At 24.7% G+C, this 27,030-nt stretch overlaps 2 protein-coding genes across 7 annotated transcripts; both read left to right on the top strand.

Annotated features, from left to right (window-relative positions):
* The first annotated feature begins 178 nt into the window (after positions 1-178).
* LOC145974713 (aminopeptidase N-like) lies at positions 179-12,262 on the top strand. 3 transcript variants are annotated; one of them, XM_083104728.1, is made up of 13 exons: positions 179-322; positions 2,063-2,579; positions 2,990-3,445; positions 3,820-4,000; positions 4,385-4,523; positions 4,780-4,858; positions 6,332-6,675; positions 7,887-8,161; positions 9,367-9,578; positions 9,722-10,036; positions 10,690-10,759; positions 11,584-11,673; positions 11,912-12,262. In XM_083104728.1, exons 2-13 carry the CDS (start codon positions 2,125-2,127, stop codon positions 12,074-12,076), a joined length of 2,781 nt encoding a protein of 926 aa, XP_082960854.1. In that variant the 5' UTR covers positions 179-322; positions 2,063-2,124; the 3' UTR covers positions 12,077-12,262. The 3 variants fall into 3 exon arrangements, with proteins under 3 accessions (XP_082960854.1, XP_082960855.1, XP_082960856.1); XM_083104729.1 differs by having other exon boundaries at positions 2,480-2,579; XM_083104730.1 differs by having other exon boundaries at positions 318-322; positions 2,519-2,579.
* A 2,137-nt stretch (positions 12,263-14,399) lies between these two features.
* LOC145974716 (aminopeptidase N-like) lies at positions 14,400-26,989 on the top strand. Of its 4 annotated transcripts, none has more exons than XM_083104739.1 (15): positions 14,400-14,546; positions 15,552-15,717; positions 17,550-18,052; positions 18,683-19,129; positions 19,512-19,692; positions 20,059-20,200; positions 20,481-20,562; positions 21,270-21,607; positions 22,695-22,969; positions 23,441-23,655; positions 23,800-24,096; positions 24,193-24,262; positions 24,847-24,924; positions 25,165-25,352; positions 25,801-26,989. In XM_083104739.1, exons 3-14 carry the CDS (start codon positions 17,589-17,591, stop codon positions 25,321-25,323), a joined length of 2,748 nt encoding a protein of 915 aa, XP_082960865.1. In that variant the 5' UTR covers positions 14,400-14,546; positions 15,552-15,717; positions 17,550-17,588; the 3' UTR covers positions 25,324-25,352; positions 25,801-26,989. The 4 variants fall into 4 exon arrangements, with proteins under 4 accessions (XP_082960865.1, XP_082960864.1, XP_082960862.1 ...); XM_083104738.1 differs by having other exon boundaries at positions 21,264-21,607; positions 25,165-25,357; positions 25,801-26,988; XM_083104736.1 differs by having other exon boundaries at positions 21,264-21,607; positions 25,801-26,987.
* The last annotated feature ends 41 nt before the right edge of the window (positions 26,990-27,030 follow it).

Below are 27,030 nucleotides of genomic sequence, written 5' to 3' on the forward strand. Positions count from 1 at the left end.
ATTTTAAATATTATTAATTAAATATATAAAGCAGAGAGTTACTTAATCATGTATTAGCATTTTATTACATTTATTAACTGATAAGACACGTATTAATCTGGTTTCATTTTATTTTGATTTTCAAGGTTGTTTCCATAATATGCTTATTATGATATCTTGTTGAACATTGGCATTTCTCGGTAGTATCTCAGAACGGCAAGAGAGATCAAATTGATATAGATATATTTTCGATATTAATAATTTGCAGTAATAAAGAGTTAATTACACTTAATTATTATCAAAGAACTAAATTCGGATCGGCTAACACATCATAATATACGAGGTGAGTTATAACAAAATAGAATATATGTATAATTGCTTTCAAAAAATATAAAATGTGTACATTGGATATGTTGAGAACAATTTAAATAATTTTAATGTACATACATAACAAACATAGTATTTTTCTTCAGAGACGATCATTTTTCTCAAAATTATTATCCTCATAGAAATAGTAGAGAAAAAAGATTAATTTCACATGTGTGTGTATTATTATATTATCTAAAAAGTAAGTTCAATTTAACTTAAAATCAAATATCTAATAAAGAAATTCTTTATTAAATTATGTCAATGTGATTAAGTCTAACCAAATTAATATACGGAAGATTAAGTCTAATTAATAAAACCAAATTAAATTAATATATTGCATTTACTGAAAAATTATGATTCTGTCACCTTAAAGCTAGATTTCTTTAATAAAAGATTATATAACATTTTTTTATATATCGTTTCTATTTTATACGTAATAATAACAGTAATTAAAATAAATTTTCCACTGTAGCTGTGAGTATAAAAACTTATATTAAATACATAATGTGTTAAAACGATAAATTGGAAAATTGATTATCTAAAAACGATATCTTCTTTACATATTTTCTGAAATAATATTTTATCATTTATGTAACACTTATATGAAAACGATATTATACAACATATATTACATGATACATAATATTGCAAAATTCGCTTTGGTAAATGTTTACTTTACGTCACACAGCTCGAAAAATTTTTATTTTTACATATGTTGTAGAGGATACATTCCTAAGTAATACACCGTTTGAATGATTTTCAATATAAGAAAGAAAAGCATGAAATGCAATTTCTTAATTGATCTCTAAAATGTTTTTCAAAAATAAATACATTCGAAGTCAAATATGTGTTGCGGAGATTAATTTAATCAAATATTCACACTTTATTGTGTTTATTGGCTAATTAAACGCTTATTAAATCTGATTTCACAATACTTTGTTTAGACTTTTTAAAAAGTCGTTTTATTTACGTTTGTTATGATGTCAGGTATCGAACGTTATTTCTCGGTAGTTTCCCAAAATATCAAGATCAAGTTAATATAGATATACTTTTTGTCATTATTAATAATATATGGTAACAACGAGCTGTTTATACTTAATTATTATTAAAAAACTAAATTCTGATTGGCAGACAACAACATAATATACGAGATTTATCATAAAACAATATTCCTACATAACTGTTTTAAAGATAAATAAAATGTGTACATTATGTATGTTGAGGACAAATTAAATAATTTTAAAGTACAATCATAACAAGCATAAGTTTTTTGTCAAAAGTGACTGCCTTTTTTAAAAATTATTAAGAAGACAGAATTTTAATTTAAAGCGCATATTATTATATATTATTTTTGGAATAAAACTCAATTTAACTTAAATTCAAACGTTTAACAAAAGAGTTCTTTATTAAATATCCAAGCGTAATAAAACTTAATCAAATTAATATATTGCGGGTTTGTAAAAATATATATTGAAAGATTATAATTCTTTTATCTAAGGCTATATTTTATCAATAAAAAACGGTGTAGTATCTTTTACTTACTCTTACTTTTTTATACGTAACAAAATCAATAATTAAAACAAATTTTATTATATATATATATATATATATATAAAATACACACACACGCATATCTATATATATCACATATTAATATATATATATATATTACTTCATTTATTTCTTTCTTCAAAAAGAAAAAATGCTTATTTAGATATTTGAAACGAATAAGAGAAAGGAAGAGAGAGGGAGAGAGAGAGAGAGAGAAAGAGTGACATGGCATTCCTAAAAGTGTTAAGTTATAGTCTAATGTTCATCGCTTCAGTGGTTCCTACTGTTGATAAACTGTTGCCCCCAGGAGTTCTTGCGGATCATTATGACATAAAATTTATACTAAATATCAATGATAATATTTTCTACGGTGAATGCAATATCAGCGGTCATATTTCTTATGAAACGCAAAATATATATGTTTATACAGAAAATCTGTTTATAATTCGAGTTACGATAGTAAACGATACAGAAATATTTAAAGAAATTGGGGAAGTTTTTATCCCTAGGCCTAATAAAATTATCTATAACACTAAAACATATATAACTACCATTTCTTTCCCGTTCAACTTATCATTAGGAACTTACACTCTGAATATGAAATTTACCGGACTTTTAGCTGAAGATGGAGGCTTTAAAACTTTCTGCATCAACAACTTTCAACATCAACAAAATAGAGTGTGAGTAATTTTTAAAGCGTTAAAAATATTTAAGTGCTATAAATATCATTAGTTTTTTGCTTCACTTCTTTGCAAAATATTCGCATTATTGTTTACAAGGCATAAAGTCTTAACATATATGTGTATGATTTAATAAATTATAGTTCTCTCTCTCTTACAGTTCGAGAAAAATTGTCTGATAAATAATAAATTCAGAAAAAGCATTTTTTGCATCGCGCAATTGTAATATAAAATATGTTACTACTATTCTTTAAACATTACCGTTAAGATGTATTTTTCCTCTTTCACGTTTTCTTTCTCCTTTTTCTGTTTTTTTTTTATTTTTCTTTGTAACTTCTTATAATAATTAATACTTTAGCAGTAACTGAAATTTTTTTGTATTATTTAAAATATACTGTTATATATGCTAGATGGTTGGCCGCAACGCATTATTACAAATTTGCGACTCGAAGATTATTTCCACTCTTGAAGGACACTGTATATGCTAGTTATAACATTTCTATAAAGCATCATAAAAACTACACGGCTTTATCAAATATGCCTGTCCAAGAAGTAAATATGGATGAAAATAATATGCAATGGACACGCTTCAAAACTACTCCCGCGATGCCTGTTTATTTCGTAGCTTTGATTGTGGGTCATTTCGGCTTTATTCTAGACACAACTCAGAATGTCAAATTGTGGTGCGGAACAGGCATAATACCACATATGATATTTGCATACACAGTTGTTAGAAATATTGCGCAGTACTTAGAAAAAGTGTTTCCGTATGTCAGGAAAAGTCCGGAGACAAATCATATCGCGATTCCGACTTTTCATGATACATCAGATGAAGAAAATATAAATTTGGGATTCGTTTTTCATAGGTAAACATATTTTGATTTTAAAAAAATTCTACATTAAAACTTAATATTTTTTCTCCATATATTCAATATTATAAAAATTGATACCTATATATATATATATGTAACAGAATATATATAATATCAACATATGTAATATATATACATTTTTTTATTATTTCTTTCCTTTGTTACACTTTTTTTAACTGTGTTCTGAAGGATGTCGCAGTCGTAAAATCTGATTAACACACGAATTGATTTTGAAATATAATTAATCTCTTATAGAACTAATTATATTCAACAATGATTCTCTCAAAAGCGTGTCTAGTGATTATACAAATTTTCTTACGTTAGCGATCGTTCTCGACTTCATTGTAATATTTGCCAATTATTTTTAGAGAAGAAGATATTATCTTTAAACAAAAAATAGATTCTGAGATATGCAAAATTGAAATAGCGCGAATAATAGGATATAAGGTGGTACACGAATGGTTTTATAATGCAATCGATCCATCTATGTGGGAACCATGGTTAAACAAAGGTTTTATTACGTTTTTTGGAATTTACGCCGCCGATAAGGTTATTTTATATTTAGCGTCAATTATTTTAATCACACACACATAATCAGAGTAATATAAAAATATTCAAATTTCTATAACGATAATCAGCCAAAACTTGCCACATAAGCAACATTAAATTAAAGTATCATAAGTTATATATATTGACATACTTGACATGTATACTTTTAAATAACTTTAAAAACACATAATTTGAAATGATATCATTGAATATCATTAGATATTTAAATATACTTTTTAAACTTAATAAGAAATATTCAATGAACGAATGTGTGTAAATTTTTTTTAATATATTGTAACAGTTCTAATGTATGTTGTTAATATATTAGCACTTCTTTTTTGATTAAATATTTATTTAATTATATTAAAATCTTTTTGCGCTCAGACATTTCCGCATTTTCGGATTCAAGATCTCTTTGTGGTTCAAATGCAACACGAAGTTCTTCATTGGGCCACCAAGGGTACATGGCCGCTCATAATCGAATCAGAATTCAATTATGTTGAAATCCCTCATTACATCAAGGGTAATCAAGCAAATAAATTATTGTTGATAAATTCTAAATATATATATAAATAACGTTATAAGAAAAGAAATAACTTAGTTGTAATTTATTATTAATTATTTAAGTATTGATGTTTACCAGAAAAGTATAATTAAAATTAACTTTTATTTATCATTCATATAAGTCAGTTACGTTCATGAATTTATATATCCAAGTCATGTATAGCAAGTTTATTTTACACATACTACATTTTACTTTATGATGTCAATTTTCGTAGCAAGTATTATGTTTCGCACATTGCAAATTTTACTTACCGAAGAGATGTTTGAGTTTGGTATGAAGTCGTATTTACGAGAGTGAGTAATATATATAGATTTCAATACAATTATGTGGTAATTATGCACTTTACGGATCCCCTCATCGATTTCAATGATCTTGACATAGGTTGTCAAGCTCACTCTCCTGAGTAAATATCAAAAGGTTTTAAGTGTCGCTTGTCATTTATTAAAAAGTTATTACCAAAAAAAGTTTTACGAATTATGTGTAATTTTTAGGTACGTTTTAAGAGTCAAGGTGAAATGTACATGTGTAGATACAGCGGGTTCGCCCCCCTACGGGGGAGGCTCCACTTCCGGAAGGTGTAATCTAACTCAAACCTATTTCTGATTTAAAACTAAAATTTGATTTGGGGTGAACCTTGCTTTGCGTGAAAAGTTGCAAACCTATGTGAACTTCGTTTTATCTTGCAATGTACATGCGTCGTTACAGTGGGTTCCGCCCTTCCCCCGCTACGGAGGAGGCTCCACTTCCGGAAGATGTAACCTAACTCAAATTTATTCTGATTTAAACCCAATTTTAATTTTAATTTAGAAATAGGTTTGGGTTAGGTTATATCTTCCGAAAGTGGAGCCCCTCGGAAGGAGGGAGGGAGGGGGGCGGACCCCACTGTCTCCAATTATGTACTTTGCAAAACAAAGTTTATTCTACATGTAATGATGACCTTCGCTATATATTAAACATATATTCCATCAAATATATCTTCTTAAACGTTGTGGCAAAATCATATTATATTCATTAAACATTCTTCGTTAATAACTTTCTAATAAATAGTGAGCGACACTTAAAACCTTTATGATACTTATTCAGTGAGCTTGACAACATATGTCAAGATCATTGAAATCGGTGAAGAGATCCATAAAGTGCATAATTACCAATTATATTATAAATTTAAATACACAATTTTAACTGATTTTTTAATTTTGCCCTTTTTAACAATTAATTTTTTTTTACCTTTTAATTTTTACAATTTATGTTTATTTCTTGAACTTTCTTTATTCTTTTCTGTGTTTCTAATTTTATTTGTACTTAATTTTTACTAATAATTTCAAGACTTGTTAATTTTTCCCTTGCTAATTTTACCTTCTATTTTATTATGTTTCTACTTATTAATATAATTATTTTAATTTTCGTTTTCTTCTAATTTTCTTTAACTTTTTCCTTTATTTACATCTCTGATTTTAATTCTTGTTTTTCAAATTCTCTACTTATATTCTCTAATTCCTTAATTCTCTATTATATTTTTTAATTCCTTTATTTATACTTTACTTTTTTTCTATGACATATTTATCTTTTTAATTACTATTCTATTTTTTTCTTTTTGTTGTTAATAATTTTCTTATCATTTCAATTCCATTTGATATAATTTATACTACCTTCTTCCCTTTCACTTTTACTGTATTCTTTAAAAATCTTAATTGCTTTTCAAGATTTCTCTTAAGATATCTTTTTATATTAATTTTTTCTCATCATTTACTCATTTGGATTTTTAGCTACGCAAGCAGTAAACTTTTTTGGGACATTATGCAATCAACCATGGATAAATCATCTTTCGAAATCAAATACAATGTAACAGATAGAATAGCTAGTTGGACACGACTAAATCATTACCCTGTTATTAATGTGAAAAGAAATTATAATAATAATAGCTTGAATATATCGGTAGAAAATTTTAATACGGATATATGGATATTTGTGAATATTACTACACAGACGTATTCCGATTCGAAGAAATTATTGCCTGCAGTGTGGTTAGCACCGAATATTTCGAACCATATATTAAATATAGATTTCATAGAGAAGAATGATTGGATATTGGCCAATTTACAACAAAGTGGTAAATATTGATCGATAAATTTGTTACTAATATTTTTACATATGTCGTTGCTCTTTGTACATTTATACATTTTCTTAAAAATAATTACATGATTCTTTATATCAGTCGATTCCTCTCATTATTCTGTGTAAAAAAGTATTAAGGTAAGATAAGCGAAAAATAAATTTTTTGCGAAATGTTTCATGGTTCATGTAAAATTTTCTGAACTTAAAATATAACATATCTTGTAAATTATTCTATTTTTGACTATCCTTATAACTTTTTACGAGGAATATTGTGAGGAATTGGTTTATATAAATTAGTTAAACAAATTAGAATAGTTTCGTTTATATATAAACTAGATTGACCTTGACACCTACACCCAAGGTCCAACTAATATTCTTATCTTCTTTTCTCCTTCAAACTCTACAAATTTTATTTGAAACATTTTTTTCCAAATGTTGCAGCCTGTTTATTATTATATGCAAGTTAAGATAATTCAATATATGTTATGTAAATTAGAAATAATATATAAATTTTTTCCGTCAATATATTAGTTAGATAGAGAACATTTTCCTTAAGAATCCAACAATGATTACAATTATTTAATATCTAATAATTTTATTATTGGATGATTTAAATATAATTATATTTAATTGATGATTAAATTTATGATTAAATTATAATTATATATTTAATATCTAATAATTTAATTATAATAATAGTTAATTTATTATTGATAATATGCAATTTGTTACACATACATATGCATAAAATTTCTATTTTATTACTTGAATATTTATATTTGATAAATTATATCTACATATCATACTGCTACAATAAAGTTTTATATACGCTTTAAAGATTATACACACATTAATATGTTACACACAATGAAGTGTTACACACAATTAAGTGTATAATATAATTTGATTATAATTATTGATTACTATGAATGTAGTTAAAATAAATTTAAGTTGACATAATTCTCTTTGCATAGATCTCTAAATATATTGATTTAGCAGCGTGATATAATTGAATATTGAAAATTTACAATTTGCTTCTTATAATAATCACAATTTTTAATACACAATTTCTAATACATTTTTTATACTCTTTGAATATAAGGAACCAAAAGTATTTCAAATTATTATTTGACAAATTCTAAAATAAATTCTAAAATAAAAAAATTTAAATTAATTTACTGATAGAATTTATTTAACTTATGACAGGATGCTATCGCGTTAGTTATGATGCCGATAATTGGAATAGACTTTCGAACATTCTGCACTCCAACGCCTTTGAAAAAATACATGTACTCGATCGTGCTAAAATCATCGACGACGCATTTCACTTTTCGATGACAGGCCGACTAAATTCTACTGTATTCTTGGATATTTCACACTATCTATCACAAGATACAGATTACATCGCATGGTATCCTATGTTCAAAAACTTGGAATATATGTCGGGTTTCTTTGCATTTCCAGAAAGCGCATATCTAAAGGTATAAATAATATTAGTTGGTATAAATGAAAAAAACGTGTGTTTTATGTTTATAATTTATATATTTTTTAACAACATACAGAACGTTTATATTTTAAAATAATAATTGTGCATAAAAGGGGCCTCCTCTCCGATTTGCATTATTTTTAAATATGTTATAGGGGAGATCTTCCCGAGTAATTTCGTGTATATATATATATATATATATATATAAGGGTCGGACTCAAATAGTTTTGGAGATATAGGCTGAAAAAGGATAAAAATAATAAATACAAAAATTCGCGTGGAAAGTCGCAAATAAATGTAGATATTATAATTTTACCATGTCGTATATGCTTAAGGAAATATATTTAATAGAATATATGTATTTGTAAACTTTGCTTTTTCTTGCAAAGTACATGCGGGGACACCGCATGTTCCGCCCCCCCTACGGGGGGGCTCCATTTTCGGAAGATATAACCTAATCTGTATTTGAAGTGTAGGAAAAACCTTGATATATAACATTTCGCTTTACATGGTTCATATGATTTATATAAATTTGTAACTTTCTATGCGAAGCCAGATATATTCCACACTTCAGACACGGGTTGGGTTAGGTCATATCTTCCGAAAGTGGAGCTCCCCCGTAGGGGGGGCGGAACATGCGGTGTCCCCGCATGTACTTTGCAAGACAAAGTAAAGTTTACAAATATATATATTCTATTAAAATTATTTTTGAATTTATTATTTTTATCCTTTTTCAGCCTATATCTCCAAAACTATTTGAGTCCGACCTTTATATATATATATATACGAAATTACTCGGGAAGATCTCCCCTATAACATATTTAAAAATAAAGCAAATAGGAGAGAAGGCCTCTTTTATGCACAATTACCTTTAAAATTATTTTTGATAAAATATAAATGAGTATACACAATTAATTGTCCATAGTTCGCGAAACTGCTGCAGCTTTTAAATTTGTATGAAATAATTTGTTTAGTATTAAGAAGAATAATAATTAATATCAAATTGTTTTAATTAGATGTAACATAATCATGCATTTATATTATTATCTTCTTAATCTTAAAGAGATTATTATGTTATTTGCATAGCTTTTTAAATAACAGCATATGTGCGCGCGCAAATTTGTTTATTTCTTCTATAATATATAAATAAATATATAAATTGATAAATTGTATTTTTATATATTATTTAACAATTTGTAGATGAAATTAATGTATCCATTGAGTGAGATTTTATGGGTAATAAAATATCCCTATTTTAAACTAGATATAATTCAGGAGAGCGCTTTTACTACATCTTTGAGGAAAGAGGCTGCAAGATGGTTATGCACTTTAAGTCATGATTATTGCCTTTCAATAGCCAAACATGAATTAAAATTATATCTTATAAATCGTAACACATCTTCACCATACAAGTAATTACTCTTTACAATTATTTTTCAATCACGTTCATTTTATAGATACATTTTCTTCGTCTTTTGTGAAATACTTGATAATTTATGCGATAAAATTACGAATTTTAATAATCTGTTATTATTTCATCCCAAATATTTCATAGAATTTGGACGGGATGGAAAGAATGGACATTCTGCAATGGTTTGAAGATAGCGAATAACTATACTTGGATCGAAGTATTTTATATATTTTGGAATGAATCTGATAATAGTGTTTTAAAATTTCTACCTTGCTCCCAAAGTGACGATATCATTTTAAGATATATACATATGATGAGAATTGGCGTTTATTTTGAAAAAGCCACAATTCTTGACTATATAAACGCTTTTACCTCTATTATTGCAAGACATGCAAAGAATAACTCAATACTTGATACCATATTAAACGAAATGGATGTATTAAGACTACCAGTTACCGAGTAATAACACTACCTTTGTATAAATACGTAATACTTATGTGTTTACAAAGATTTGCTTCATCTAATTACACTGTCCAACATCATTTTTGTAACAAGAGTGTGAATAATCATTTTGAAAGTATTTTATAGCTGAATACATATTGTCCAAATATGGTTATCACGTAATTTTGAGAAAAAGGAAAGTCAAGATTAATAATGACGATTTTAAGGATTTTGATGGCATAAAAGCACTGACATCAATTTTTTTCTGAATTTTTTTAATGCTATACAAAAGTGTTAACGTTTAGACTAAATTGCATGTTGTTTTATATCGTATATCATAAAAACTTTCAAAATTGTCATTTTAAACTTCTCTAACATTGATATATTTCTCAAAACTGTGACGTGATAGCCAAATTTAATTAATAGGTTCGTGTTCAGCAGACAAAAATACATCTGAAATAAATATTTATATTTGTGTTACAAAAAAACTCAAATTTTCACTGAAAAAATTGTATTCTCAACTTAAGAATATACCACAGAGGATCTCCTCTTGGCGCCTATTTTAACATATATTCTAAAGATAAGTGGCATATTCTTAAGTTGAGAATACAATTTTTTTAGTGTTGTCGGATTATGATTATATAAATCTATATTGTTTTGTTTTTTTATAGAGAAATCAGTATTGCTACAATATTAACTATGATTATTAACCATGTATATTCTATGGAACAAATTAACAAGGTAAATTTTTAATAAATTCATATATAAGTTAGTATATGTATAGAAAATTAATACATAATTATATTTCGTATTGGTTATTTACATTAAAAAATATTTGATAAAGTATGTACATGTAGAAAATGGAAAATGGGATATCTTCTTTCCGGAGCATATTGTGATATATTTTCAGCTACAAAGAAATATATTCAATTTTTTTTACCCAAATCAAATAAAATATGTTTAAAAATACTGGGAAAAATGTGTTGTACTGGGAAAAATACTGGGAAGTTTTTAAAGAAAAATATCATTTTTCTTTAAAAACTTGCTTTCTCATTTTGAAGAAAAATTCATTTTTCTTCACGAAATGTATACGTAAAATGTATAGGAAAGTCTTCATTGTCTTGAAAAGATTTTGCTCGTTTATTATTCAGAAAGAAACAAAGATAACCGGCCGTTTATTTCTTTTATTTCTTCGGATTAACAATTTTGATTAAAGATGAGAGCGTATTGTTAATTTTTGACTCATCAATATTATAAATAGTTAAAAATAACCCTCGTATACGATGTAAGGATAATAACACATTGATTAATAATACATAAAAAAGAGAGGGGGGACTTATATTCGATTATATAATCTATTATCTCTAATAATATATCTATTATATAATATTATATGTAAAAATATTTTAGTTTAATTTGTTATTCTTTTCTTACATAAGCAGTCTTACAAAGTCTTTTCAGGTAAACATTTTGCTGCACATTTGTACTAAAAACAATTTATATCAATTTCTATTACCAGGTGAAATTACTATTTATATATTTATCTAAAGAGTAATTTGTTTTAGATAAAGAAATATGTGGAAATTAAATTCAATGGTACTACAATGTTCTTTCTGATTAATTATAAATATCCTGACCCTCACAACACTGATGAGGTAAATTTTTAACCTAGATAAATATAGTTATTAATTTCTTATTATTATGTTTATTTTTCTTTGCATATGTATCACACATGCACACGCACACACACACGCGCGCGTGCGCGCGCGCGCACATGGCAATCTTATTCTATTTATGCTAATTGCTAGAAATTATGGCACTTTTTTTTTTTATAATACGAAAGAATCACTGTTGAAATTAAATTGTTAAAATTGTTAAAATTATCTATTTTAGATGAAGAAATACTGGCAATTTGAAGCAAAGTATCAGGAGTATGCAATAATATATGTAAAGCGTAAGCTAAAACTACGATGGAATCAAATACAGACTCAGGCGATGGAATTTCGAGACCTAGCAATAAATTTCGATAATATTTCAATGCCAGCTTTCGAAGATTAATCAATCAAACCAAGAAAATTAGATAAATTAACATTAATGTACGATATTATTTAACATTATTGAATATCATTAGAGGAATTTGAATATATTTTTTAAATTTAATAAGAAAAATTTAACGAGACAATGTTTGTAAATATTTTTTAGTATATTATAACAATATTCTAATGTGTATTAGGTGTATTAGGTCTGAACATTTCATTTGAATTTTATATTTAATTATATTAAATATATTCATATTTATATTATATAAATAATATATTTAAATATATTTATACATATCATTTATATTTATGTTATATATTAAAAAATATGTTTAATTATTTTTATATTGTATTTTATTCTTATTTCTTTGTATTGTAATTACATTTTCATTATTTGCACCCTAATTACAGCGTTTATTGGTCCTAATAACTTTCTTTTTAATCATACGATTGTAACAATTTGTCAAACTGTTTAAAATCAGTACAAAAGAGAGTAACAATTTCCAAACTTTAATATCTGAATGAATTATTAACTACTTCTATTTAAATTTTACCGGTAATTATAGAAATACAAGTTTTATATATATTATGGCATATATTACAACTCATATCTACAGTAATAAATATACTTTAGCTAAATAGAATATTAATTTAAAGCAAATATAAATATCCTTTTTAAATAATTACATAACAAAGCGATAACTTTTTGGTCTCAAAAACAGTTTATACAAAAGAATATATGAAAAGATTTCAAATAATGTGTATATTTTGTAAAAGTAAAAGAATATTTTGTGAAAATTAACATGAAATTATATACGTCTTTCGAGCATGTTACTTATTATTTTATTGTAATATATTATTATTTTACTAATATGCATTATCATTTTATACAAATAAAACCGAATTATTAATAAACTTTTAACTCATAACTGTGCGCGCGTTATTCTTTTTAACTAAATTTAATATTTACTTCTACGAAGTTTGTTTTATGGATTTAAAAACATCTAAATGATGATATGTATATGAAGTCTCTGAAAATGCAGAAATTCTTAAAAATAGAATTAGTAACGCGTAAAGAGGTCCCGTTTGCTTACATTCCCTTTGCCTACATGTATTATTGTGTGTATAGACACACGAAAAAAATGAAAATATGAAAGTATGATTGTGCACATGACACTATTGCGCACTTACATATTGCACACATAATATTATTAATTATAATTATATTATTAATTATAATTATAATTTGTCAAAATTAAATAAATTATATATTTAATTATATATTTAAAAGTACTGAGAAAACAAGCTTCTAAAGAAAAAGAAAAATTTATTTTCTTCACGATAAGTATACATATAAATTAAGTCGAAAAGTCTTCATTGTCCTCGAAAGATTTTGCTCGCTTGTTATTCAGAAGGAAACTATCATAAATAGTCAACTCTTCAACTTTTATTTTCTCTTAATTAACAATTTCGTTTAGGGACGAAAGCGTCACAAATCGATACGCAAATACAACTAATGATTTATATAAGTTTATATCTCAGATGTTATTGTATGGATTGATATTTTTTAATGCATAATATTAATGTCACGCTGAATCAAATTATGATCTAAAACGTTTGTGTTTAATATATTGTAATGAGTAATATGAAATATTGTAGTAATTAAAAAAAAGAGGAAAATGTTTTATTTCCTTCCGCTCCAACTATCACGGTTCTTACTTGCCATTTTTTAATTAGTTTTATGATTATCATTATTTAGCCAATTTTATTTTAATTTCTAATTAATTGCATATATGTATAAAAACTTGTAATGTGAAAAACTTGATGAAAATTAATTATTTAAGAACGTTATATCTTGCATGCATTATTTTACTGGATATAATATTTTATTATTTATGCAACACTTACACAAAAATATGAAATTATATAACATTATATTATAATTTTGTATTCTTTTATATTGTATAGAATTTTTTTTCTCGATATCTATTTTATTCTATTTATATAATAAATAAAAAATAATGATTTTAGTCATAAAACCATAAAACCACAATAGGGGCTAGTAAATAAAGATACAAACAGTGATGGATTATTTGCTTATAAGAAAAAAAAATAAAAGTATGATGGAATACAATTTTTTAATTGCTCTAAAATGTATTTCAAAATTACTTTAAAATTAAATATATAGAGCAAGAGAGTTGATTTAAACATGTATCGACACTTTATTGTGTTTATTAACTGATAAGACACGTATTAGTCTGGTTTCATATTATTTTGATTATCAAGGTTGTTTCCATAACATGCTTATTATGATATCACGTGTCGAACGTTGGCATTTCTTGGTAGTATTCCAGAATAGCAAGATCACAGTTAATATACGTATATTTCCGATATTAATAATTTGTGATAATAAAGAGTTAATTATACTTAATTATTATCCAATATAAGGAACTAAATTTTAATTAGCTGACATCATAATCATATATAAGGTAAGTTGTAGATAATAAAACAGAATGCACAGCCGTTTAAAAAAAAAACGAAATGTGTACATTATATACGTTGAGAACAATTTAAATAATTTTAACATACAAACATAACAAACATAGTATTTTCTTCAGAGACAATTGTTTTTTTAATTATTATTTTCATAAAGATATAGATATTAGAGAAAAAAGATTTTAATTTCACTAGCGTGTAAATTATTATATTATCTTAGATATAAATTTAATTTAACTTAAAATCAAACATCTAATAAAGAAATTTTTTATTAAATTATGTCAATGTAATTAAATCTAATCAAGTTAATATATTGCATTTACTGAAATATTATGGAATTATTATAATTCTTTTATCCTAAAGCCAGATTTCTTTAATAAAATATTATATAATATTTTTTATATATTGTCTTATTTTTATAATGGCAGTAATAAAAGAAAATTTTTTTATTACAACTATACATATAAAAACTTGTGTCATATACATAATGTGTCAAAACTTCATAAATTTGAAAATTGATTATCTAAAAACGATATCATTTTTTGCACATTTTTCACTGGAATAATATTTTAATTGTAACACAAAAAAACGATATTATGTAACATATATTACACGACATATACAATAATATTGAGAAATTCATATCTGTTGATTTCTTCTCTCGAAACGTTTTATTCTATTTATATGATGGAAGAAGAAAATATTAATTTTAAGCATTTAATATAAAAAAGTCTACATCTTTTAATAAATTAAGATACAAATGGAGATAAATTATTTGCTCAGAAGAAAGAAAATGAAAGTAGAAAATATAATTTCTCGATGGCTTTAAAATATTTTTCAAAAATAATTATTTTAAAATCAAATATAAAACATGAGAGTTAATTTAATCAAATATTCACACTTTATTGTTCATTGATAAATAAGACGCTTATTAAACCTGATTTCATATTATTTTGATTTTGAAAATTGTTTTAATGACATATTTATTATGATTTCAGATATCGAACGTTGTTATTTCTCTGTAGTTTCTCAGAACATGAAGATCAAGTATATATAGATATAATTTTTGTCGATATTAATAATATATAGTGATAACGAGCTAACTTTATTCTTAATTATTATCAAAAAACTAAATTCTGATCTGCAAACAACTATATACGAGAGGTGAGTTATTATAAAAACAAAATATCTACATAGTCGTTTTTAAAAATAAATAAAATGTGTATGTTATGTACATCGAGGACAATTTCAATAATTTTAATGTAAAGACATAATATGTACATGTTTCCGCAACATACACATCATTAAATCGGGATGCCCATCGTCAGGAGCATACTTTATTAGACTCGCTGAATAAGATTAGAATGCGAGTTCAACGGAAAGTAAGGAAAGGGAAATCTTATCATTTTATAGTAAATAATTGCGAAATTTAATAATATAGATACAATATATATTTAATAATATATATTATATATTTATATGTAATATATTTTTAATAATATAGATAATAATAATATATATAAAATATTCAATTCTAATATATAAATTGAACAAATTTATTTAATAACACATTATAACATTTAATTATAATATTTAATAATAAATATTAATATATATTAAGATATTTTAATAACGTAAATTTAATAAATAAATTTGAACAAATATAGTAAAAAATATAATAAACAAATATAATAAAATATACTTATAATGACAAATATTTTTGATCTTTAAATGTAATAAATTATAATAAATGTTCAATATAACCACCATCTTCTTCTAAACATAAAGCAATTCTGCTCATGAAATTTTCTTTCACGCGACTTATCATGAGAGAAGTGATCTCCGCACATGCGTTACGAATTCTATCTTTAAGAATTTCTGCATTTTCCGGCAGGGTGTGATATATTTTATTTTTTAAGATGTTCCACATAAGAAAGTCCATAGGCATAAGATCCATGGGCAGAGATCACTCTTCTGATAAAACAAGTGAGACATTTTCAGCAGGATTGCTCTATGTTTAGAAGAAAATAGTGATTATATCGAGTTTCTATAATTTATTATATTTAAAAATCAAATATATTTTTCATTATAAGTATTTTTCGTTATATTTGTCCAAATTTGTTTATTAAATTTTATTTATATTATTTAATCTATTATTATTTTATTTATTATTAGATAAATATTTTATTTATATTATTAAATTTCACAACTGTTCATTATAATAGAGTGATAAAAACAGATTCCTTTTTCCTTATTCCCATTTTGATCTTATTCTGCGAGTCCAGTAAAGCATGCCCCTGAGTGGGCAGATAGGCAACCCGACTTAATGATGTGTATGTTGCGGAAACACCCTGTACAATTCTTTTGGTCAAAAATGATTGCCTTTTTAAAAATTATTAGAAGGACAGAATTTTAATTTGAAGCGTATATTATTATATTATTTATGAAATAAACCTCACACACAATCTAATTTAAAATTAAATGTTTAATAAAAAAAGTTCTTTATTAAATGTATTAAAAGTTCTTTATTAAGCGTGATAAAACTTAATCAAATTAACCCTTTGTACTCCATAGGCGCCGCTACGGCAACATATCTATATTATTTGTTTTTCAGTCGATTATAATAAAATTATTTATAATACTGAGAGCAGCAGTGATGATAGTAAAGTAGAATTTTATATTTATTTGATATAATAACATTTTTTAATGTTTATCAAAGGTACCATAAAAATGCCTTGGAGTTGCTGGTAAGTCATATAACAAGATTAACTGACTTGGAGTGCAAAGGATTAATATATTTGCTAAAATATACATAAGTATATGGAAAGATTATAATTCTTTTATTCTAAGGCTATATTTTATTAATAATAAATGATGTGATATTTTTTACTTATTTTCTTTATTTTTATACGTAACAAAGGCAATAATTGAAGCAAATGTTTTATTAATATTTTATTATATATATATGTATTATTTTATTTGTTTCCTTTTTCAAGAAGAAAAGATGCTTATTTAAGACGAATGACAAAGAGAAAATGAGTGACATGGCATTCCTAAAAGTATTAAGTTATAGTCTAATATTCATTGTTGCGGCGACTTCTTTTATTGATGCACAATTGTCCGAACCACAAATTACTATGATACCACCACATTATAATATTCATTTTGAACTATATGTCAATGATGATATCTTCAACGGCGAATATAATGTCCGCATTTATTTTTCTTATGAAACACAAGATATATATTTTTATATTGAAAATTTGTCGATAATTGGAATTATGCTAACAAACAATACACAAATATCTAAAGAAAATGAAGAAAAAGTTTTTGTCCATAAGCCTAACAAATTTATCTATGATACTGAAACATATAAAACTACCGTTTCTTTCCCATATAATTTGTCACCAGGAATTTACACTTTGAATATGGAGTTTTCCGGGCTTGTAGCTGAAGATGGAGGATTTAGAATTTACATAAATAAACAAAATGATAAAGTGTAAGTAGTTTAAAGCGTTAAATAACTTAGGCTCTATAAATGTCATTCTTGCTTTAATTTTTGCAAACTATTCGTATTATTATTATTATTGCTACAGACATAGTTTAAACATATATCATATGATTTAATAAATTACGATTTATAAATAGTTCTCTTATATTTCAAAAAAAATTTCCCTTTAAGTAATTAATTCAGGAAAAATCTTTTGCATTGGAAGTATACATAAAATTCCTAATATCAAAAACTTTTTAATACAAGACAGATATTGATCACACATAGATAACGAAATCTTGAATATTAAAAATGCTGTTATATATTACCATCTTCACATATTTATTGTCTTATAAGTGTATATTTTAGAAAATGTTGTGTATATATTACTTTATGTACATTTATTATAGATATTACAAATATTCTTTATAACGTACGTGTATATTAAATAAAAATATAAAATAAAAATATAGCATAATAGTAAAATTATAATATAATATAAATATATTTTAATAGTATCCTTAACAGTTTTAATATACATTTGTGTATTTCCCATTTCTTTCTCTTTCTCTTTTAATTTCTAATATTTCAGTAGTAACTGAAAACTTTTTATTTAAAATATATTGTTATATATGCTAGGTGGTTAGCCGCAACGTATTATCACACATTTGCGACTCGAAGATTATTTCCACTTTTGAAGGATTCTCAGTATGCTAGTTATAACATTTCTATAAAGCATCATAAAAAATACACGGCTTTATCAAATGAGGCCGTGCAGGAAGTAAATGTGGATGAAAATGATATGCAATGGACACACTTTAGAATTACTCCCGTGATGCCTATTTATTTCATAGCAGTTGGTGTAGCCTATGTCACCTCTATTTCAGAAACAAATCAGAGAGTCAAATTGTGGTGCAGAACAGACACGTTACCGCATATGCAATTTGCGTACACAGTTACTAAAAATATTACGCTGTTCTTAGAAACAAAATTGCCATACATCAGGAAAACTGCAAAAGCAAATCATATCGCAATTCCGAAGTCATTAGAGGAGGAAAATATAATGTTGGGATTCGTTCTTTATGGGTAAATATATTTTAATATAGATAAATATATTTATAGAGAGAAATGTCAATATACGTCAAAAAATAATATTTCTTCTCCCTACTCGCTATTACAGAATTTAAAATGATATGTGTATTTTTATATTTGTAGTTTCAATAAATAATAATAATGTATCATAATTTAACATATTTACATGTAGAATAATTTGCGTATGTGTGTTTGTGTTGTGTGTGTTTTTATAAATGAACACATATAATATATTATTTCTTGTTTACAGCAATTACATTTCTTCTTTATCTATTTATATATAATTTAATTATTTAATTTATCTATGATGTAACTAATTTTTATATTTATAACAGGGATTCTCTACTTTATTGTAATATTTCTGAATTATTTTTAGAGAAGAAGATATTATCTTTAATCAAGAAACAGATTCTGAGGTAAAGAAAATTGAAATAACTCGAGTAATAGGATATAAGGTGGTGCACGAATGGTTTTATAATGCAATCGATCCATATAAGTGGGAATCTTGGTTAAGCAAAAGTTTTGTTACGTTGTTTGGAATTTACGCCGCCAATGAGGTTATTTTATATTTAGCGTCAATTATTTCAATCACACTCAAATAATCGGAATTTAAAACTATTCAGATTTTCAAACGATAATCAACCAAATATAAGCACATAAGCAACATTAAATTAAAATATGATAATTTATATATATTGACATATGTACTTTTAAATAACTTTAAAAATATATAATTTAAAATGATATCATTGAATATCATTAAATACTTGAATATATTTTTAAACTTAATAAGAAAAATTCAGAACGAATGTGTATAAATTTTTTTCAATATATTGTAACGATTCTAATGTATGTTGCTAATGTGTGAGCACTTCTTTTGATTAAATATTCATTTAATTATATTAAAATCCTTTTGCGCCCAGACATTTCCGGATCTTCGGATACAAGATTTCTTTGTGGTTCAAATACAACATGATTTTCTTCATTGGAGCACCAAGGATACATGGCCGCTCACAATCGAATCAGGATTCAACAGATCTTTTGAAATTCCTATTGACATCAAAGGTATAATCGAGCAAATAATTCATTGTCGGTAAATTCTTTAATGCTTCGTGTAAAAAACATTATAAAAAAATAACTTGTTTTATATATAAGTTAATTGTTTTATATAATTTAATTATATTATTGTTTACATAAATATTAACGTTTATCAGAAAAATAAAATTAATTTTAATTTATCGTACAAATAAATCAGTTATATTCATAAATTTATATATCCGAATGATGTATATCACATTAATTTTATATATACTACATTTTTGCTTTAAAATGTCAATTTTCGTAGCAAGCATTATGTTCCGCACATTGCAAGCTACACTCACCGAAAAAATGTTCCGGAATAGTATCGAAATATATTTAAATAAGAGGTGAGTAATACAGATTAGAATATGATTATATTATAAATTTAAATACATATTTTTAAGTGATACATATTTTTTAATTTTGCCTTTTTTATAATTATATTTTGTCTTATTTTTTAATTTTTTAAATTTATTTTTGTTTACTTCTCAACCTTTCTTTATTCTTTTGTGTGCTTCTAATTTTATTTATATTTAACTTTTACTATAGTAATTTCAAGACTTGTTAATTTTTTCCTTGTTAATTTTTACTTCCTATTGTATTGTGTTCATACTTATTATTATTATTATTTTAATTTTCTTCTCTATTTATCTATTATTTCAATTTTCGTCTTCTTTCAATTATCCCTAATTTCATTTTTTATCTACATTTCTGTTTTTATTTCTTGTTTTTTATATCTTCTCATATGTTCTCTACTTGTGTCTTTTAATTCTTTTTCTTTATATAGTTTTTTATTTCTTTTCTATCACACATTTATCTTTTTTAATTAGAATTCTATGTATTCTTTTCTGCCATTTACCATTAATACTTTCGTTCCAATCTTATTAAATATAATTTACACTACTATCACTACTGCTCTTCCACTATTTTACTTCGTTCTTTAAAGATTTTAATTGCTTTCCAATATTTTTCTTAAGATAACTTCTTTTATTAATTTTTATTTTATTTTTCTTTTATTAATTTTTTCTTATTATTTACTCGTTTGGAGTTTTAGCTATACAAGCAGTAGTGATTTCTGGGATGTTATACAATCTGTCATGGATAAATCATCTTTCGAATTTAAATACAATTTAAAAGACAGAATAACAAATTGGACACTATTAAATCGTTATCCTGTGATAAATGTGAAAAGAAATTATACTACTAGCCGCTTGAATATATCAGTAGAAAATTTTGATATAAATATACCGATTTTTGGGAACATTATTACGGAATCCAATTTGAAGGGATTTTTGCCTGCAATGTGGCTAGCACCACAGGCTTCGAATCATACATTAGCTATAGATTTCATAGACGAGAATGACTGGATATTGCTCAATTTACAACAAAGTGGTAAATATTTATCGATAAATTTATTGTACTTTTACATATGTATATAGCTGTTTGTTGCAAATTAATACTTTTCCTTAGATATAATTGCGTAATTTTCTTCATACTAATTGATTCTTATTAATCTGTACATCAAAGTATTAAGGTAAAATAATCGAAAAATAAATATTTTACGAGATATTTTATGATTTGTATATAATTTTGTCTTAACTTAAAAAATAAAATATCTCGTAAACTATTCAATTTTTGGCTATTTTACTCTTATAACTTTCTACGAGGAATATTGTGAGGAATTGATTTATATAGACAAATTAGAATAGTTTCATTTAAAAAATAAGGGGTACTAGATAGACATTGACCCTACACCCAAGATCCAACTAATATTCCTATCTTTTTTCCCTTTCTAAATCTTACAACTTTTATCTGAAACATTTTTTCTAAAACTGCTGTTTTCGAGTTATCACTGGAACTCGTATATATATAATTCAATGTACTTATAATTCAATGTATGCCATTCAAATTATATTATATAAGTATTAAATTTTTGTACATACTAGAGAAAATTTTTCTTGAATAACAACTAACAATGATTAAAATTATTTAATATTGAAAAATTTAATTATTGGATAATTTAAGTTAATATTGATAGTCTACAATTTTTTATACATAAATTTTGTACAAAACAGCTATTTTATTGCCTAATTATTTATATTTATATTTGCTAAATTGTCTATATACTGTACTCTTTTAATAAAATTTTACGCACGATAAAAAATTGTACATACATTATAATGCTACACGCAACAAAGCATATAGTTTTATTATCATTTTTGATTATCATGAATGTTCAAATGAATTGAAGTTGACATAACGTTCTTAATATATTGATTTATCAGCGTGACGTAATTTATCAATATTGTCAACCCACAATTTGCTTCTTATAATAATCGTAATTTTTAATGCACAATTTCTAATACATTTTTTATACGCTTGGAATATAAGGAGCCAACGGTATTTCAAATTATTACTTGGCAAATTCAATAAAAAATTTAAATTAATTCACTGATAGAATTTATTTAACATTCGACAGGATGCTATCGCGTCAATTATGATACCGAGAATTGGAATAGACTTGCGATGTACCTGCACACCAATTCCTTTGACAAAATACATGTAATCGATCGTGCTAAACTCATCGACGACGCATTTCACTTTGTGATGACAGGCCGACTAAATTTTACCGAATACTTGAGGCTTTCACACTACCTATGGAAACAAGCAGATTATATCGCATGGTATCCTATATTCAAAAGCTTGGAATATATATCGGGTTTCTTTGCATTTCCAGAAAGCCTACCTATAAAGGTACATATAAATAATATTAGTTTGTATAAGTAAAAAGACGTGTGTTTTCTGTTAAATAATTTAGATATGTATATTGACGATATACACAATATATTTTTTAAAATTGTTTATTTATATTTAAAAAATGTTTTTGATCAAATACAAATGAGTATACACAATGTTTAACTTTCCAAAGTGCACAAAAAGTGAAACATGTGCTTCTAAATTTTTTATATTAATATATAATAACTTCTTTTAATATTAAGTAATCTAATAATTAATATCAAATCATACTATTATTTAGGTGTAATATAATCATCCATTCATTATTATTCTTTTCAATTTTAAAAAGATTATTATATTATTTGCATAGCTTTTAAAATAATAACATATGCTTGTGCACAAATTTTATCAATTCTTCTATAATGTCTAAATAAATATATAAATATATAAATGTATTTCCCTCTCTATATATTATTTAATAATTTTTAGAAACAAATAGAGGAACCATTGAATAATATTTTATGGAAAGTAAAATATCCCAAGTTTGAACCAGATATACTCAATCGGGGGAGCATTTTCACTGAATGTTTGAGAGAAGAGGCTGCAAGATGGTTGTGTACCTTAGATCATGATTATTGCTTGCCAAATGCAAAACATGAATTAGAATGGTATCTCCACAATAGTGACAGATCTTCATCATACAAGTAATTACTTTTTGCAATTATTTTTTCAATCACGATTATTTTATAAATACATTTCTCTCGCATTTTATGAAATAATATGATGTGATAAAGAGATAAAATTACAAATTTTAATAATCTATTTATATTTCATCCCGAATATCATAGAATTTGGCCGGGATGGAAAGAATGGACATTCTGCAAGGGTTTGATGACAGCGAGAAACAAAACTTGGATGGAAATATTTGATATATATTTGAAAGAATCAGACTCTAGCGTTTTAAAATATTTAGCATGCTCCAAAAGTTCTTTAATCATTCTCCAATATATACATCTAATGGCTAATATGACAAATGTAACAGCTATCGATCATATAAACAGTTTTTGTTTTATTGTTGCGAGACATGCAAGAAATGCTGCAGTACTTGATTTAATTTTAATCGATTTAGAGAAACTAAGACCCAAGTAATGGCTACATTTTTATAAATATGTAATACTTGTGCAATTATGAAGATTTACTCCACTTTCTAATTATATAAATCTATTATTTTGTTTTTATAGAGAAATTAGTTTCATTACAGCATTAACTATGATCATTAATCATGTATATCTTAAACAACAAATTAATGAGGTAAATTTTATAAATTTATATGTAGACTTATATATATACACATGTACATGCGCATATATATAATTGTTTATTAATCTCTTGTTTTGAATCTCAATTATCAATGTATATGCCGTCTATCTGAAAATATTTTAGATTTATTTGTATTGTGATATATGTATTAGAATAGCCGATTATTGGACAACATTGGGGTGGACATTTATATAAGTTATAAAGATTTTTCTATTCTATTATTTTCGTTAATTTTATGATATTTTTATTTAATTCAATGCAATTTCAGAAACGGAATATAAAATTACTTCTAATGGCTTCTTCGAAGCATTTAATAATAATTACGCTTAATAATGGAAATGAGAGGGGATTATATTCAATTATATAATCTATTATATAATAATGTATCTATTGCCAAATATTATATGTAAATTTTTCTTAATTTAACTTGTTGATCTTTTCTGATATTAGTCTATAGTTTCTTAGACTTTTTTGTTGCACAATTACACTAAAGACAAATTATATCATATAAAATTCTTCTATTATAACGTAGAATTACTACTTACATATTAATCTAAAAAGGCAACCTGTTTCAGATAAAGGATTACGTGGAAAGTAATATCCAGTATGTTGTAAACTATCCTCTTATTAATAATGATCAAAACTCTGATAAGGTAAATTTTGTAAGCTTAGATATTTAATTATTAATTTCTTATTATTAAGCTTATATATCTTTACATATCATATATATATATATATATATATATATATATATATATATATATATATATTACTATTTTATCCTAATTATCCTACTAAAAAAATTGTGACAGACTTTTATAATACGAAAAGAAATTGCTGTTGAAAATAAATGTTAAAATATCTGTTTCAAAAAACAATTGCTATATTTGAAGTATGAAAATGATAAGGAGAAATATCAGGAAACTATAAAAATGCATATAAACCACAAGCTGGAATTACGTTGGCATCAAATAAGGACTCAGCTGTATGCATTTCGATATCTTGCAAAAAGCGTGGGCCAAATTTTTGAAGAAAACTGGGATGATGAATAATCAATCAAATCAAGAAAAGATAATGAAATGTAATGTATGCATATATTTACCTTTAATATATATGAATAGGTTTTATATTTTCATTTATTCATTCTGGTTAAAAATATATATTTACGAATAAAAAAGATGCGATAATGACAATAACGCGATTGAGTAATAATAAAATAAAAAGTTAATGAGTTCTATTGAAACAGTTAAAGTAAATATTAAAATATGATCACGTCTACTTTTTTTTGCGAGTATTTTATGCGATTTTTCTTACAATTTTTCTATTATTCTTACTATTTTTTTAAAATACTATTTGTATATGACAATTAAAAAAGAATATTTTTTTCAAGATAAATTGTTACATGTGATGTATTTATGTAATACACATAGAAAATATTTCACAAATCATACGAATTTTATAAAACTTTCTTATGATATTAATCATACATACAAAGAGTTATTGCTTAATGGTAATTATTTTTATTGCAGAGTATGAAATACAAAGCGCTATATGTAACTTTATTATAATCGACGCAAGCAAAAAATAATATGTAATACAGTATATTGAATGAGCGTCAAATAATCGTTGCAATAGAAATAACATAATCGATTGAATAATGCAAAAAGTAGAGAGTGAAATACATTTGTGACACAATGTGCAACAACGAGATAAGAAGAGAACAGAAAAGATTAATCATAGTTATAATTATAGTGGTAGTAAAAATGAATCCCTAACAATTTTTTATGATAATTATAATAGCTCCAGAAAAATAAGAGAGTGAAAAATGAACAAGTGGATTATATAAATGATACATAAATGAGAATCAAATGTTAAATTAATGCTAACTAAAATAGATTAAAATATCAGAAGTTCTGTACTGAATTAGATTCAACAAATTAATTTGGATTTAACATATCTTTTTCGAGTTTAGAGTTTAAGAGTAGTTTAAAAATTTTATTGTTAGATTAAATTCAATACAGATGGTACTGATTATTTTAATCAAAAAATGTAGAACAAATTACATATTTTAATCCTTCTAATTAACAGAAAGATTTTTTTTAACATAAAAAGCAATTTATTTTTTTAATTCAAAGACATCTAAGCTTTCTAAAAAGTTTTATTTTCAATATCAAAAATTTATCATGTTTGCAGCACGCAAGATATGGCGATGATGCGTTTTTATGTGCAATGTATGTAACGCACATATTTAAAATCTGTACTTTGTTTCTAATAGAAAATGAATTAAAAATTAATTTTATAGTAAAATTAAAAAAAAGCTTAAATGTCACACATTTAGTATGTTCGAATTGATATAATATAATTATTCGAATTGATATAATATAATTATTAGTTATCAATTCAATATATATGTGTGTCTTATATATGTATGTATAATCTTTTAATGTGAAAAATTTGATGAACACAAGAGAATTAATTATCTATTATATCTTCTTTCTGTTTATTAGATATAGATAAATTATCTTTAATGTTCATGCAATACTAACAAAAATACGATATGTAATATTATAAAATTTGTTTCTTTCGAAACTTATTTCTTATTCTATTAAATTTTTTATCTTTTAATAAAAAAATAATTATTAGTTTTAGACAATCAATATATTAGAAGTATTTACATACCCCAATCATTAAACTGCGAATAAAGCGATGAAAAATTAATAGAAAAATGTGCACAAATTTTAATGTTGTTACTGTATTTA

The sequence above is a fragment of the Camponotus vicinus genome, unplaced genomic scaffold (genome assembly GCF_025532165.1).
Source record: "Camponotus vicinus isolate PSW18456_S1 unplaced genomic scaffold, iyCamVici1.0 SCAF_7, whole genome shotgun sequence".
NCBI classification, from domain to species: Eukaryota; Metazoa; Arthropoda; class Insecta; order Hymenoptera; family Formicidae; genus Camponotus; species Camponotus vicinus.

Bases quoted from the DNA above. Each gene is read 5' to 3' on its own strand.
- LOC145974713 (XM_083104728.1), top strand. From the start codon at position 2,125: ATGGCATTCCTAAAAGTGTTAAGTTATAGTCTAATGTTCATCGCTTCA. The intron at 2,580-2,989 runs GTGAGTAATTTT...TATATATGCTAG, and splicing joins CAACATCAACAAAATAGAGT to ATGGTTGGCCGCAACGCATT. The intron at 10,760-11,583 runs GTAAATTTTTAA...AATTTGTTTTAG, and splicing joins CTATGGAACAAATTAACAAG to ATAAAGAAATATGTGGAAAT.
- LOC145974716 (XM_083104738.1), top strand. From the start codon at position 17,589: ATGAGTGACATGGCATTCCTAAAAGTATTAAGTTATAGTCTAATATTC. The intron at 22,970-23,440 runs GTACATATAAAT...AATAATTTTTAG, and splicing joins CAGAAAGCCTACCTATAAAG to AAACAAATAGAGGAACCATT. The intron at 23,656-23,799 runs GTAATTACTTTT...CGAATATCATAG, and splicing joins GACAGATCTTCATCATACAA to AATTTGGCCGGGATGGAAAG.